We start from the raw sequence: 12,748 nt of genomic DNA on the forward strand, positions 1-12,748 counted from the left end.
ATAAAGCAATGTGCATCCCAAATCCAGCCCATCAATTGAAAGGTTAGATCAATCAAAAATGAAAATTCTGTCATAATTTACTCAACCCATAAGACTTTTGTTCATCTTCAAAATACAAATAAAGATTTTTAATATAAATAAGATATATTTAATATAATTTTTCCACACAACCAAAATTTGCAGGCTTCAAAGTACATAAAGACATCGTCCAAGTCTTCTGAAGAGACACAGTTGATTTATATGATTAACAGATTTAACTTGGGCTTTTATTCACACATAAACATTGATCAATGCACATACATGGAGTACATCAAATATATCAATATATATATTTGTACAAAAAATATATCAGAAGCTCAAATGTACTTGGTTGATGCACAAGAACCAATGAGCTTTCGTGTTGATGTTCTCTGTGTCATTGCATTGATTTCAAACAACATGAGGGTGTGTAAATGATGACAGAATTTTCATTTGTGGGTGAACATTTCATGTTTAAGATGGACATATCAAATATTTAAGTAAGTTTAAGTGACTTTAAGTGACGTAGCATTAAAGGTGCCCTAGAATTAAAAATTTAATTTACCTTGGCATAGTTAAATAACAAGACTTCAGTACATGGAAATGACATACAGTGAGTCTCAAACCACCATTGTTTCCAGTGGCGTGCAGTGGTGTTCTGAAATGAGGAGGCACATTTTTTTATGTGCATTACTCTTAACGTTGACACATCTTCCTTGTTAAATGAACATTACAGTACATCAAAAAAGAAAAAAAAATACAATTCTATTTTGTAATTTTACATTAACAATGTAATGTTCTATTGATCAAAACCAAGTCAGTCTCATCAAGTTAGTGTTTGAAGCATTTCTACATTCATTCCAAAATAATAACTAAAGGCAATAATAATTTAAACAATATATTTTATTTGTGTATTGCGGTTTTTCTTTTTAATTGTCAACTTAGGCTATTTTGGATCATCAGTCATGCTCCGTAAACACCGTCTGTCACAGACATGAAGGTGTATTTTTAATTTCATCAAAATGATTGCACTAAAATCCCCTCAGACATCAAGCTTTCAGTCCATTTCAAGTTTGATTTTGACGTGACATAAAGCAGTGATATCTAACTGGGTGATCTGTTTACTTACTTTTCATTTAGTCTTCCCATTGACGGCATCATTTGTTAATTCAAACTGACCCGCGGAATGCGCACGTAAACAAGAGGCGGGATTTATCGCACAAACCAATCATATCCAATGACAACCAATTACATCCAATCATAGCGCGATGGAGACATTGCCTCCTCTCACGTGACTTTCCCCCATTCATTCTCAATTACCCCCCACAAAATCCACCGCACGCCGGGGGTCTTATGATTTTATATGGTTTTCTATGAGAGGAAAGGGAGGCATGACTCCATAGACTGTAAAGCATGACTTCTGTGTAACTTCACCTGCTGGTGTCGCTGTTGGGCAGTGTTCCTTAAGAAATATGCATGACTTGCGCTCTTTTTAATGTCATAATTTGTAACATCTGTGTTGTTTTATATGTAATGGATTATTTTCTCATCCTATTTTTTTTTTTTTTGAGGAGGCACTGCCTCCCTTGCCTACTCGGAGGAAACGCCCCTGATCGTTTCCTCCTCCTTATATAAATCTCATTTGTTTAAAAGACCTCCGAAGAACAGGCGAATCTCAACATAACACCGACTGTTACATAACAGTTGGGTTCATTAATATGTATGCCCCCAATATTTGCATATGCCAGCTCATGTTCAAGGCATTACACAAGGGCAGAACCTCTGGATGTGCACAGCTGAATCATCAGACTAGGTAAGCAAGCAAGGACAATAGCGAAAAATGGCAGATGGAGCAATAATAACTGACATGATCCATGATAACATGATATTTTTAGTGATATTTGTAAACTGTCTTTCTAAATGTTTCGTTAGCATGTTAAATGTGGTTAAAGTTACCATTGTTTCTTACTGTATTCACGGAGACAAGAGCTATCGTTATTTTCATTATTAATCACTTGCAGTCTGTATAATTCATAAACACAACTTCATTCTTTATAAATCTCTCCAACAGTGTAGCATTAACCGTTAGCCACGGAGCACTATCAAACTCATTCAGAATCAAATGTAAACATCCAAATAAATACAATACTCACATAATCCGATGTATGCATGCAGCATGCATGACGAACACTTTGTAAAGATCCATTTTGAGGGTTATATTAGCTGTGTGAACTTTGTTAATGCAATGATAGAGTCGAGAGCTCTAGAGCGGGCGGAGAGCGCGAGCAATTAAAGGGGAAGCAACCTGAATCGGCGCATTTCTAATGATGCCCCAAAATAGGCAGTTAAAAAAATTAATTTAAAAAAATCCATGGGGTATTTTGAGCTGAAACTTCACAGACACATTCAGGGGACACCTTAGACTTATATTACATCTTGTAAAAAAACGTTCGATGGCACCTTTAATAAAAAAAAAAAAAAAACTGTTGATTTATTCATTGCAGTACCAAAATCGCCAATAGCTTTCATTAAATTTCTTTTTTTTTTTTTCTCTCTCTCTCTCTGTAAAGGGTCAGTATGGAAACTATCAGCAATAAGGAGACTGAGGAAGCACAGATATTTTTTTGTGGCAGTTCTTTGTGTACAATCCTTTGTTATGCTGAACGACAGGAAGACAGAGGATTCCACACCAGCCCTTGCTCACAGGTTTGCTACAGAATCAAAACCAAACACTAAATCATAACCGTTTTGAATGATAAATACAATTTTTGAAGGTCTGGAATTATTTTTTAATCCTACTTTTATCATACAGGATATGTTATTTTGTATACCAGCACAACAATGTCGCAGATACCTTTGATTATTATTATTTATTTTATTTTTTTAACCTTGGATTTATTTTATTGTTTGTCTGAATGGATGGATGAATGGATAAATGTTCAGATAGCACAAAATGAAAATACTAATCTACCACAGATATCCATTTTTATTTATTTATTTATTTATTTATTTATTTATTTATTTATTTATTTTTTAAAATACTGGGAACATAGTAAAATTGCAGGTAAATATCCAAAGTTGAAATTTACTCACATAATATGTTGTATATAGATTTCTTTATTGGAATCCTCATACATATTTATTTCTAAGTATTGTACAATGTTCTTTAACAGTTGCCGGTGTGGAGTTATTCTCATCATGTTTTACGAGATTATAGTGTTTAGAATATAGACATTTTCATGCCTTATTGTTGCTCTGACACTGTATACTATATTATATGATCAAACGTTAGGGTTATTTATGGACTCAAATTTAAAAAACATTTTGATGGGGGTTAAAGGTGGATTCACCCCTAAGGGGACAGCACACCCAAAAAATGTGGCAAACTGACATTAAAGATAGTTTTCACTGGCTGTCAAACAGCTTTTATACCATATTGCACAAATAATCTGTGACAATTAATTCAGTAAAAATGATTGTTTATCTGTAATTTGAATATTGATATCAAGTATGCATATATGTAGTATACTGGATGATATGAATGATATGAAAACATCAAGTTATCACAATTGTAAAGACATCTGTGATCATCAACAAATATCTTACATCTCCATCTTTACTGTTCTGTATTGCTTGTAATATATGGACCATTTTTTTTAAAATTGATAAATATGAAAAATAAATCAAATTTCATCTCTATCTTTCATGTTTGTGCTGGTTTCCTTCTGTTGTGATTTATTTATTTATTTTATTTTTATTTTTAATTTTTTTACAAATAAGCTTCAAGTCAAGCTGCGATACAGGACCAGATGGAGATACCAAAACATCACTGCAACATTTCAAAACAACAGGTTTAAATAAAAGGATTTAAATATCATATTAACACACACTGTGATTGTCAGGTTGTAGGTTTGTTTGTTTATTGTATTTTTTCCTTTCCATTAAGTGCTCCACACTTCTGTCCAGTTAGACTGTTTCAAAGATGGCCGCCGAGTGAAATTGACTTGTCTTAAAGGGACTTTGATGATATGAGCCGTAAGTTTCTCGCTGACATGTTGCAAGCTTTATTTACAGCTGACATAGGCCTAACATATGGAATACGAAAATGATTATTTTTTTGACGTCACTACAGGAGAAATAACCCGATGTATTAATAAAGTCATGTAAACGCGGTTTACTCGCGTTGTCGGTTTACTGGTTTGCATGTAAACGGGGAAAACTGGTTATTTCAATAAGCTGATATTTGTGAGTTATCAGCTTACCGGTGTGCATGTAAACGTGCAGGCTCTCACCTGCTTTGTCACGGATTGCGACATGACATGTTTCAGTGGATTGACATTTGAAATGAGTGTGCGCCTTCACAGAAAGAAGCCGGATTCACATTTTCATTGATTAATAACTTAAATTCTGGTCCGTACCCCATAAACTATTACTGCCAGAGAGGACTGCGACTGCAACTGTAACTCATCATCATTTGAACTAATTTTGGTACCACTTTTGACATTTTTGCAATAAATAAATTATTGTGATTATGCTTGTTTGTCTGTTATTCTTTATAACAGTTCGAAGTTATGGTTATTGGTAGGTTTAGGGGTAGGTGTAGGATTAGCATTTAATTACTTTTTTATTAGCATTTATGTTACTACAATTGTCATTTTCCTACACATGTATGTCCATTGTGTTTTATTCTTTTAATATTCTGTAATATTTCAGTCTAAATTTAAGTTTTATGTAATTGAATTACATTCAAATTTTCCATCCATTTGGATTACATAGTTTTTACATAAACAAACTAATAAACTTAATGTGATCCATATTTGTAAATCATATGTAAATTAAATTGGTAAGATTTATGTAATAGTATGAAGAAAAATGCCTGGGTTATATAACACTGCTTAGTGTTCATGTGTGTGCGCACTACCGAGTTAAAGTACCATTGAAGCAGTGTCATGCTGCGTCCCAATTCGCCTACTTGTACTACGCCCTAAAAGTATGTACTCTTTTTGTGAACAAAAAGTACTTACATTTGAGTGTGTAGCAAAATAGTAGACAAGCTTTGGGACATACTATCACGTCATACAATCGCGTCTTTGCTCTCTGTCGCATCCTGTCAACGTAAACTGGCCTGTCAATCATCTTACATCCTTCCACATTTCATTTAGCTAATTTCCTATCGTATCAAAGAGAAGCGATCTACAGTCGCGGGTCTTTCATCATGTGGAGAACTCTCTTCATATGCATAATGATGCATTTAAAAGTTAATGACCAATTGGATCTTTATAAAAGTCCACATTGGTATTTGCAGATGAAAAATAACACAGATAACATTAAATACATATTTTCTATCAGGTGATTATTAGTCACTCAAACCTCTCAGCGTCGATTGCGCATATCCGCCATGTTTTGTAGTTTTTTAACACTTTTTACTCGTATTTGTAGTTCCAAACTGAATCCTCATCCAACGCGCAATGGGTTGTGGGTCAATATTAGCCTTTATAGTGTTCACAGATCCACACTTCGAAAATCTACCGGAAATAAGTAGACCATCCGGGGACTTTTGGCATACTCTTTTCAAACATACTATATTTTGGGACACACTTATTTTAATCTCACATACTATTTAGGATGGATAATATGGACATTGGGACGCAGGGTCAGAGTTAATGAGATAATTAAGTGATGATTGAACATTAATTGATGAACACCTGCTGTTAACAATAAGAATCGCTGAAGGAAAGAGAAACAACTGACTTCAGTCATAGCCTTCAATGAAATCAACTGAAGATAAAAGACTGATTAAACAACTCCACAAGCTCTACAAAACATTATCAACTTCACTCATTACTAACTAGATTGGCTTTAATTGGCCTCTTGATTTTATTCGCATCAAGAGTTCTTTGGCTGAGTGTTTATGAAACACCTTTGTTATGGCATAATGTCAAGAGAATGTGTGATATGGTGCTGTTTAAATTTGAATGTAATTCAACTTAAATTTAGACTGAAATTTTTTTTTGAGTGTAGGTTCGGGGTGGGGTTTAGGGATCTTACACTGATCTATAAAACAATAAAAGGGAAATTATACATATAGCCTATCTTTATTACATGAAAGATTTGTAAATATTTTACGTTTTTACAGTGAAAAAATATTTAAATAGCTACGTGTCAACTATCCAAACATACAAAAATGTACGTTTTGTGTCTTTGAAAGTTACATTTTAATACCTACCTATTAACAGTGAGACCAGGCTGAACAGTACTATAGAAGTTGCAATCAAACAGAAACGGTTGAACTTGTGCTTCTGTTCTGTATCGCATATGAAAGAGAAAGACATTGAGCTTCCACAGACACAATCTCACAATGCAAAATCTCCTTAGTGCCCCTGTAGGACAAACTGAAGTACACAGAATCAGAATGAGAATTATTGCCAAGCTTACACTCACAATGAATTTGTCTTAGTGACAGAAGCTACAGTGCACAGACAAAAATAACAAGAAGACACACATTATAAAAATAAAACAAAGATAAGTGAATAATATATATTATAAAAAAACATACATATTCTTTATGCAGTTAAGCATAAGGAAATCTGAATAAAATGCAGGATATGTTAAATAAATATAAGCATTTATAATAAATATATTGCTTTATTACAACATTTCAAAACAACAGGTTTAAATAAAAGGATTTAAATATATAAACACACACTGTTAAGTAATTGTAGGTTGGTTGGTTTGGTTGTTTGTTTGTTTTTTATTTTATTTTTTCCTTTCCATTCAGTGTTCCACACTCCTGTCCAGTTGGTGGAGGTAATGCACCATGAGCTCTCTCTTTATTTATTTATTTATTTATTTATTTATTTATTTATTTATTTATTGCAATCTTTTGAACAATGAACATACAAAGGCAATAATGTATCAGTTACATTAAATCAAATACTAGGAGAAACAAATACAATTATAAAAAGAAAAGATAAAAAAGAAAATCACATTAATATAGTCTACATTTTATGCATTATAAATCATTCAAAGAATAGATCTAAGGCTTTTCAATAATTTACAGGTTTTTCACTTTATTTCCTTATTTCTTTTAAAGTTTCTTTTTTAAATAATTAAAATTATATATTTTTTTTTTCACTGTCCATTTACATTTGTGGATAAACTATTTTCAATATATAATGAGTAAATTCACAATACAAATGTTAAAGTCAACATTATTATCATAAAAAATAAAATATTCCTTGTATTCCAATGTTTGTTTTATTGGTAACACTTTACAATAAGGTTCATTAGTTAACATTAATTAACAACATTAGTTAATATGAACTAATAATGAACTGCACTTCTACAGCATTTATTAATCTTTGTTAATGTTAATTTCAACATTTACTAATACATTATTAAAATCTTGTTAACATTAGTTAATGCACTGTGAACTAACATGAACAAACAATGAACAACTGTATTTTTATTAACTAACATTAATGAAGATTAGTAAAAACAGTAACAAATGTATTGCTCATGGTTAGTTCATGTTAGTTAATGCATTAACTAATGTTTAACTAATGAACCTTATTGTAAAGTGTTACCGTTTTATTTTTAACAACAACAAAAAAGCCAAATCACACCAAAATAATTTTGTGTAAATGCAATCATAAAATAAATGGACAATACTGTCATTTCCTTTGCAGAAAACACAAATTCAAGTTGATTTATCACCTGTTTTACAGGAATAAATCCAGTGATCAATCTTGAATGAAACTCCCTAATATTATTTGAACAACGGGTCTAAAGACACACCTTAACAAAAATGTGCTTTTCACTCCAATAGTGTATGATTGTAGAAAAAATATACATGTTTTTTTTTTATTGAATATTGATGGAGCAACAGATTTTGTTTGAAAATAAATAATAAAAGTGTTTTGTTTTGATTAAAAATCATATACATATATACATCATTACATATTCTTCTGTTATTGAAAAACTTACTTTAATTACCTTGAACAAAACTAAAAATCATTGACAAGACCTTTGTCTCAAAATATATTCAGTAATTTTATTGATTCTCATTTGCTACATAAATCTACAACATTTTAAATAAACATCAAATATTAGATCAACGTTGTGTTGCTGTCGGTGATCAAAGATAGACAAATTTCCACATTCACATCGGTTGAATCAAAATGAAAATAACGTTGTGTTGCTGTCGGTGATTGCTTCAAAGATCAGACAAATTTCCACATTCATTGTCAAAATCGGTTGTAAAAGGGTTAGTTCACCCAAAAATTAAAATAATGTCATGTATTACTCACCCTCATGTCGTTCTGGTGAAGGAGTGTGTTGTGACTGGGTGAGTGAAGGTCGTTCGACATTACCCCCCCCTCCACGGTCCGCTCCTGAGGACCGTGGACCCCGATGTCGTGGTGGTCGGCCTCTGCCACGTGGAGCTGGTCTGTTGGGATGTCTGGCATGGAAGTCATCGAGAAGACTTGGATCGAGAATGTCCACCCTGGGGACCCATGATCGTTCTTCGGGACCGTATCCTTCCCAGTCTACCAGATATTCTAGATGACCACCACGGCGCCGGGAGTCCAAGATGTCTTTCACCAGATATGCTGCTCTGTCATCCACAATGATAGGAAGGGGGGGTTCCTCGGCGTCACCAGGCTCTGTGGAAGGAATGACAGAGGGATGGTGAGGTTTGAGTAGAGAGACATGGAAAGTGGAGATGAATTCTATACTCAGGTGGGAGCTGTAGCTGGTAGGTGACGGGGTTGATCTGTCGGATGATAGTGAAGGGGCCAATGAATCTTGGACTCAGCTTCCTGCAGGGTAGACGCATCCTGATGTCCCGAGTTGATAGCCAGACCTTCTGTCCCGGTTGGTAATTGGGTGCTTGAGAACGTTGAAGGTCTGCCGTCATCCTGCGTCTCCGAAGGGCTCGCTGAAGTTGAAGATGGGCTGAGTCCCAGACCCTTTCGCTCTCCCGGAACCAGTAATCCACTGCCGGGACGTCCGATGGTTCCCCATCCCAGGGGAACAGTGGGGGCTGATAGCCGAGTACGCACAGGAAAGGGGTGAGACCAGTGGTGGGCGGAGGGAGTTCTAGGCGTACTCGACCCAGCCCAGGAACTGGTTCCAGGAGTCCTGGTGGCCGTGACAGAAGGTACGCAGGAAACGGCCGATCTCCTGTATCTTCCGCTCCGTCTGCCCATTAGTTTGCGTGTGGTAACCTGAGGAGAGGCTGATGGTCACATCTAGGAGTTTGAAAAAGGCTTTCCAGACATGGGAGGTGAACTGAGATCCTCGGTCAGATACGATATCTTCAGGTAGTCCATAGTATCTGAAAACATGATTGTCCATTGCCGTTGGAAGTCCTCGGAGGGGAATTAACCGTCAGGACTTCGAAAACCGATCCACCACCACCATGATACACGTACATCCATTGGAAAATGGAAGGTCTGTGATGAAGTCCACTCCTAGATGTGACCACGGATGAGTTGGAACGGGCAGTGGTTGTAGTTTCCCGGAGGGAAGATGATGAGGGCTCTTTGAGATGGCACATTCCCTGCACCCCTTTACGTACCTCCTGACATCCGAAGCCATGTTGGGCCACCAGAAGCGTTGTTTGAGCAATGAGAGGGTTTCATTGACCCCTGGGTGGCCAGTGCCCAGCGACGTGTGTGAGGAGTGGATGAGGGGAGTGCGCCGTGTCCGTGGAATGAATTGCAAACCTTACGGGCAACCCGGTGGGGTGTTGGTGGAGGCATTGGACTCGGGGAGAGGTTCTGCAGACCAAGCGGTGGGACTGACAATGAGTTTTTCTGGAAGAATGGGCTCTGGATCATCGGTACTCTCTTCGGGACTGTGGATACGTGACAGAGCATCCGCTTTTGCGTTCTTTGAACGAGGACGGTAGAAAATGGTAAAGTTAAATCTGGTAAAGAAAAGAGCCCATCTGGCTTGACGAGGATTCAATCTTTTAGCATCTCGCAGGTACTCCAGGTTTTTATGGTCTGTTAGGACCACAAACAGATGTTTGGCTCCCTTGAGCAAATGCCTCCACTCCTCCAGGGCGAGCTTGAAGGCAAGAAGCTCCCGGTTGCCGATGTCATAATTGACCTCCGCCGGGTTGAGTTTGCGGGAGAAGGTGGCACATGGATGGAGTCTACTTGGTTTCCCCTGCTGCTGTGGTAAGACCGCTCCCACTCCGGTGGTAAAGGCATCTACCTCAATGACAAAAGGGAGATCTGGATCGGGGTGAACCAGGAGGGGAGCGGTCGTGAACGCTGTCTTGAGATCTTCGAATACCTGTGTTGCTGCTGGAGTCCAGGACAGAGACTTGGGTTTACTGCGTAGCAGGTTTGTGAGTGGAGTGGTGACAATGCTGTATCCTTTGATGAATCTTTGGTAAAAGTTTGCGAAACCCAGGAATCTTTGTAGTTCTTTCACTGTAGTGGGAACGGGCCAGTCCTTGATTATGGTGACCTTCCTCTCGTCCATGCGGGCGCCACTGTGATCGATGTTATAACCCAAGAACTGCACTGAGGGCTGATGGAAAGTGCATTTTTCGGCTTTCAGAAACAGGTTGTAGTCCCTCAGGCGTTGGAGGACCTCCGCAACGTGGTGGCGATGTTCGGCCAGGCTCCGGGAGTAAATCAAGACCGTTAGCATCTCGCTCAACAATGACCAAAGATTAATAATCAAGGAACTTTGCTGCCGTACCATGGGTGCAGCAGGCGCAATGATATTACGCAGCATCTCTCACAAATGTCTCCATGGTTGCAAGGCATGCTCCCTGTGCAAGCAGGGGGTCACAGGCAGTGTGTAATATCATTGCGCCTGCTGCACCCATGGTACGGCAGCAAAGTTCCTTGATTATTATGCCGGAATGAGAGTATAGTTCCTAGCCATATCGGCCTAGAAAATCCCAACTTTTCATTTTCCGTTGGTCTTAGTACATGATGTAACTACAGAAGAGTCAAGTTTTAAATAGGAAAAATATTTAAACTCTTTGGTCATTTTTGAGAAAGATGCTAACAGTCTAATCAGATTCAATGAACTATGCTAAGCTATGCTAAAAGTGGTATCGCCAGACCCGGAAATCGGCTGAATGGATTCGAAAATGGTAAAACTTAACTGTTTAACTCAAGGAGAGTTGGAAAATGAGCCTATTTTCAATAAAAGTGGAGTGTTCCTTTAACTGCAAAAAATCAGCAAAGCATGCAGTCCGTCTCCATTTTTTTGTTTACACGGTCGTCAAGGCTAGTATGTTTCAGAGCTGTTGAGAGAGACACCTCTGGGCTACGTTTCCCAAAAGCATTGTAAGCCTAAATTATAGCCACCAACGGTCTTTACAATCAAAATGTAGGTTTACGATGGTTTTGGGAAACAAAGCCCTGGTCTGTTATTAGCGTTTTTCGGGTAGCGTAATGTGGACATTTAACAAAAACACGTGTATTTAACATTGTACTTTAACATTACACTGAAGTTCGAAATAGCTGGGGTGCTGTTGTGATTTAATGTGCTGAGTAATGTCATTTTTCCCACCGTGTCCGATATTAAAATCAGTGCGACACTTTGCAAAAGGCATGGGCATTGTCAATATGGATTAAAGATCTATCTAATGATCTGAAATCAGAGCTTCAGAAAGCAGACGTCAGTGGCTTTCATCATCTCCTCCATGTCTTTGATTGTGTGTGAAAGAGCTGAGATGTGTCTGTTCATCTCCTCCAGCTTTTCCTTCATCATCTCCTTCTTCTGCTCCTCTTCCTCCCTCAATGCAGTGATTGTAGCTTCTTCTTCATCTCTGAGAAACTGATGAAGCTTCTCAAACTGCTGTTTAATCTGACACTCTGTGTGCTCAGCTTGAGACTGAAATCAAATCACATTCACTTCAATCATCTCAATCAACACACATCAACACTTCACATCATTCATATCAGAGATAAACTCGGATGCCCGACATATAACGGCTCCAGAAACAGATTGATGCTTGTCATTTACAGAAATAATGAACTGGAATGCTGCTTTGAAACAATCTGTACTATAAAAAGTGTTATAAATAAAATAAAGGTGGAGTCCATTATCTAAAATATATCAAATCATAACTGTGTATAGTCATCTTATGACTCTGGATTCTGTTTCCTAACCTTGATGTGTTGAACTGTTTTCTCAAACTCTCTTTTCATTTTTTCATTGCGTTTATGTTTCTTCTGTAAGGACTTCAGTGCTGTATTGAACTCCTCTTAGAATTTAAAGAGAAAATCTATAAGACACGATGTTTCTCTAATATATTCATGCATGTACACAGTAAAATCCCCAGAGTTAAATCAGTTCTGCTCAGAGAACATATGATCCCTCTCTAAATAGTGTTAAATTTAATGAGATAATTAAGCAATTAATAAGGCTGACTGAAGTTCTTGTGTTTCTCTTTCCTTCAGTGATTCTGCTTGTTAACAGCAGGTGTTCATCACTAATGCACAATCATCACTTAATTAATTGCTTAATTATATCATTAACTTTAACTCTGCTTTAGTGTTATTTTAACACTATTTAGAGAGGGACCGTATGTACTCTGAGCAGGGTTGATTTAACTCTGGAGATTTTTCTGTTTAATATGAGCAAAATGGTACTGATAAATGTATTTATGACCACCTTTAATCTTCAGATATAAACCTGTCTTACCTTATATGATGAAACCACTTCACTGATTCATTGTTCAGAAACAAAC

General features: G+C 36.8%; 2 protein-coding genes across 2 annotated transcripts in view; one reads left to right on the forward strand and one right to left on the reverse strand.

Moving 5' to 3' along the window:
• Window positions 1-3,717, forward strand: part of LOC125260246 (calcium-responsive transactivator-like) — a 60,204-nt gene extending 56,487 nt beyond the window's left edge. Inside the window, 1 exon segment of the mRNA XM_048178516.1 lies at window positions 2,589-3,717. Coding sequence (XP_048034473.1) covers window positions 2,589-2,615 — 27 coding nt within the window. The 3' untranslated portion in view covers window positions 2,616-3,717.
• A 7,403-nt stretch (window positions 3,718-11,120) lies between these two features.
• Window positions 11,121-12,328, reverse strand: LOC125260792 (E3 ubiquitin-protein ligase TRIM35-like). Its single transcript, XM_048179331.1, has 2 exons — window positions 12,168-12,328; window positions 11,121-11,889 (listed from the first exon to the last, which is right to left on the reverse strand). Exons 1-2 carry the CDS (start codon window positions 12,204-12,206, stop codon window positions 11,653-11,655), a joined length of 276 nt encoding a protein of 91 aa, XP_048035288.1. The 5' UTR covers window positions 12,207-12,328; the 3' UTR covers window positions 11,121-11,652.
• Between the last annotated feature and the right edge of the window lie 420 nt (window positions 12,329-12,748).

This window comes from Megalobrama amblycephala, linkage group LG24 (assembly GCF_018812025.1).
Source record: "Megalobrama amblycephala isolate DHTTF-2021 linkage group LG24, ASM1881202v1, whole genome shotgun sequence".
Lineage (NCBI taxonomy): Eukaryota > Metazoa > Chordata > Actinopteri > Cypriniformes > Xenocyprididae > Megalobrama > Megalobrama amblycephala.

Bases quoted from the DNA above. Each gene is read 5' to 3' on its own strand.
- LOC125260792 (XM_048179331.1), bottom strand. From the start codon at position 12,206: ATGAAAAGAGAGTTTGAGAAAACAGTTCAACACATCAAG. The intron at 11,890-12,167 runs GTTAGGAAACAG...ATTTGATTTCAG, and splicing joins AAACAGTTCAACACATCAAG to TCTCAAGCTGAGCACACAGA.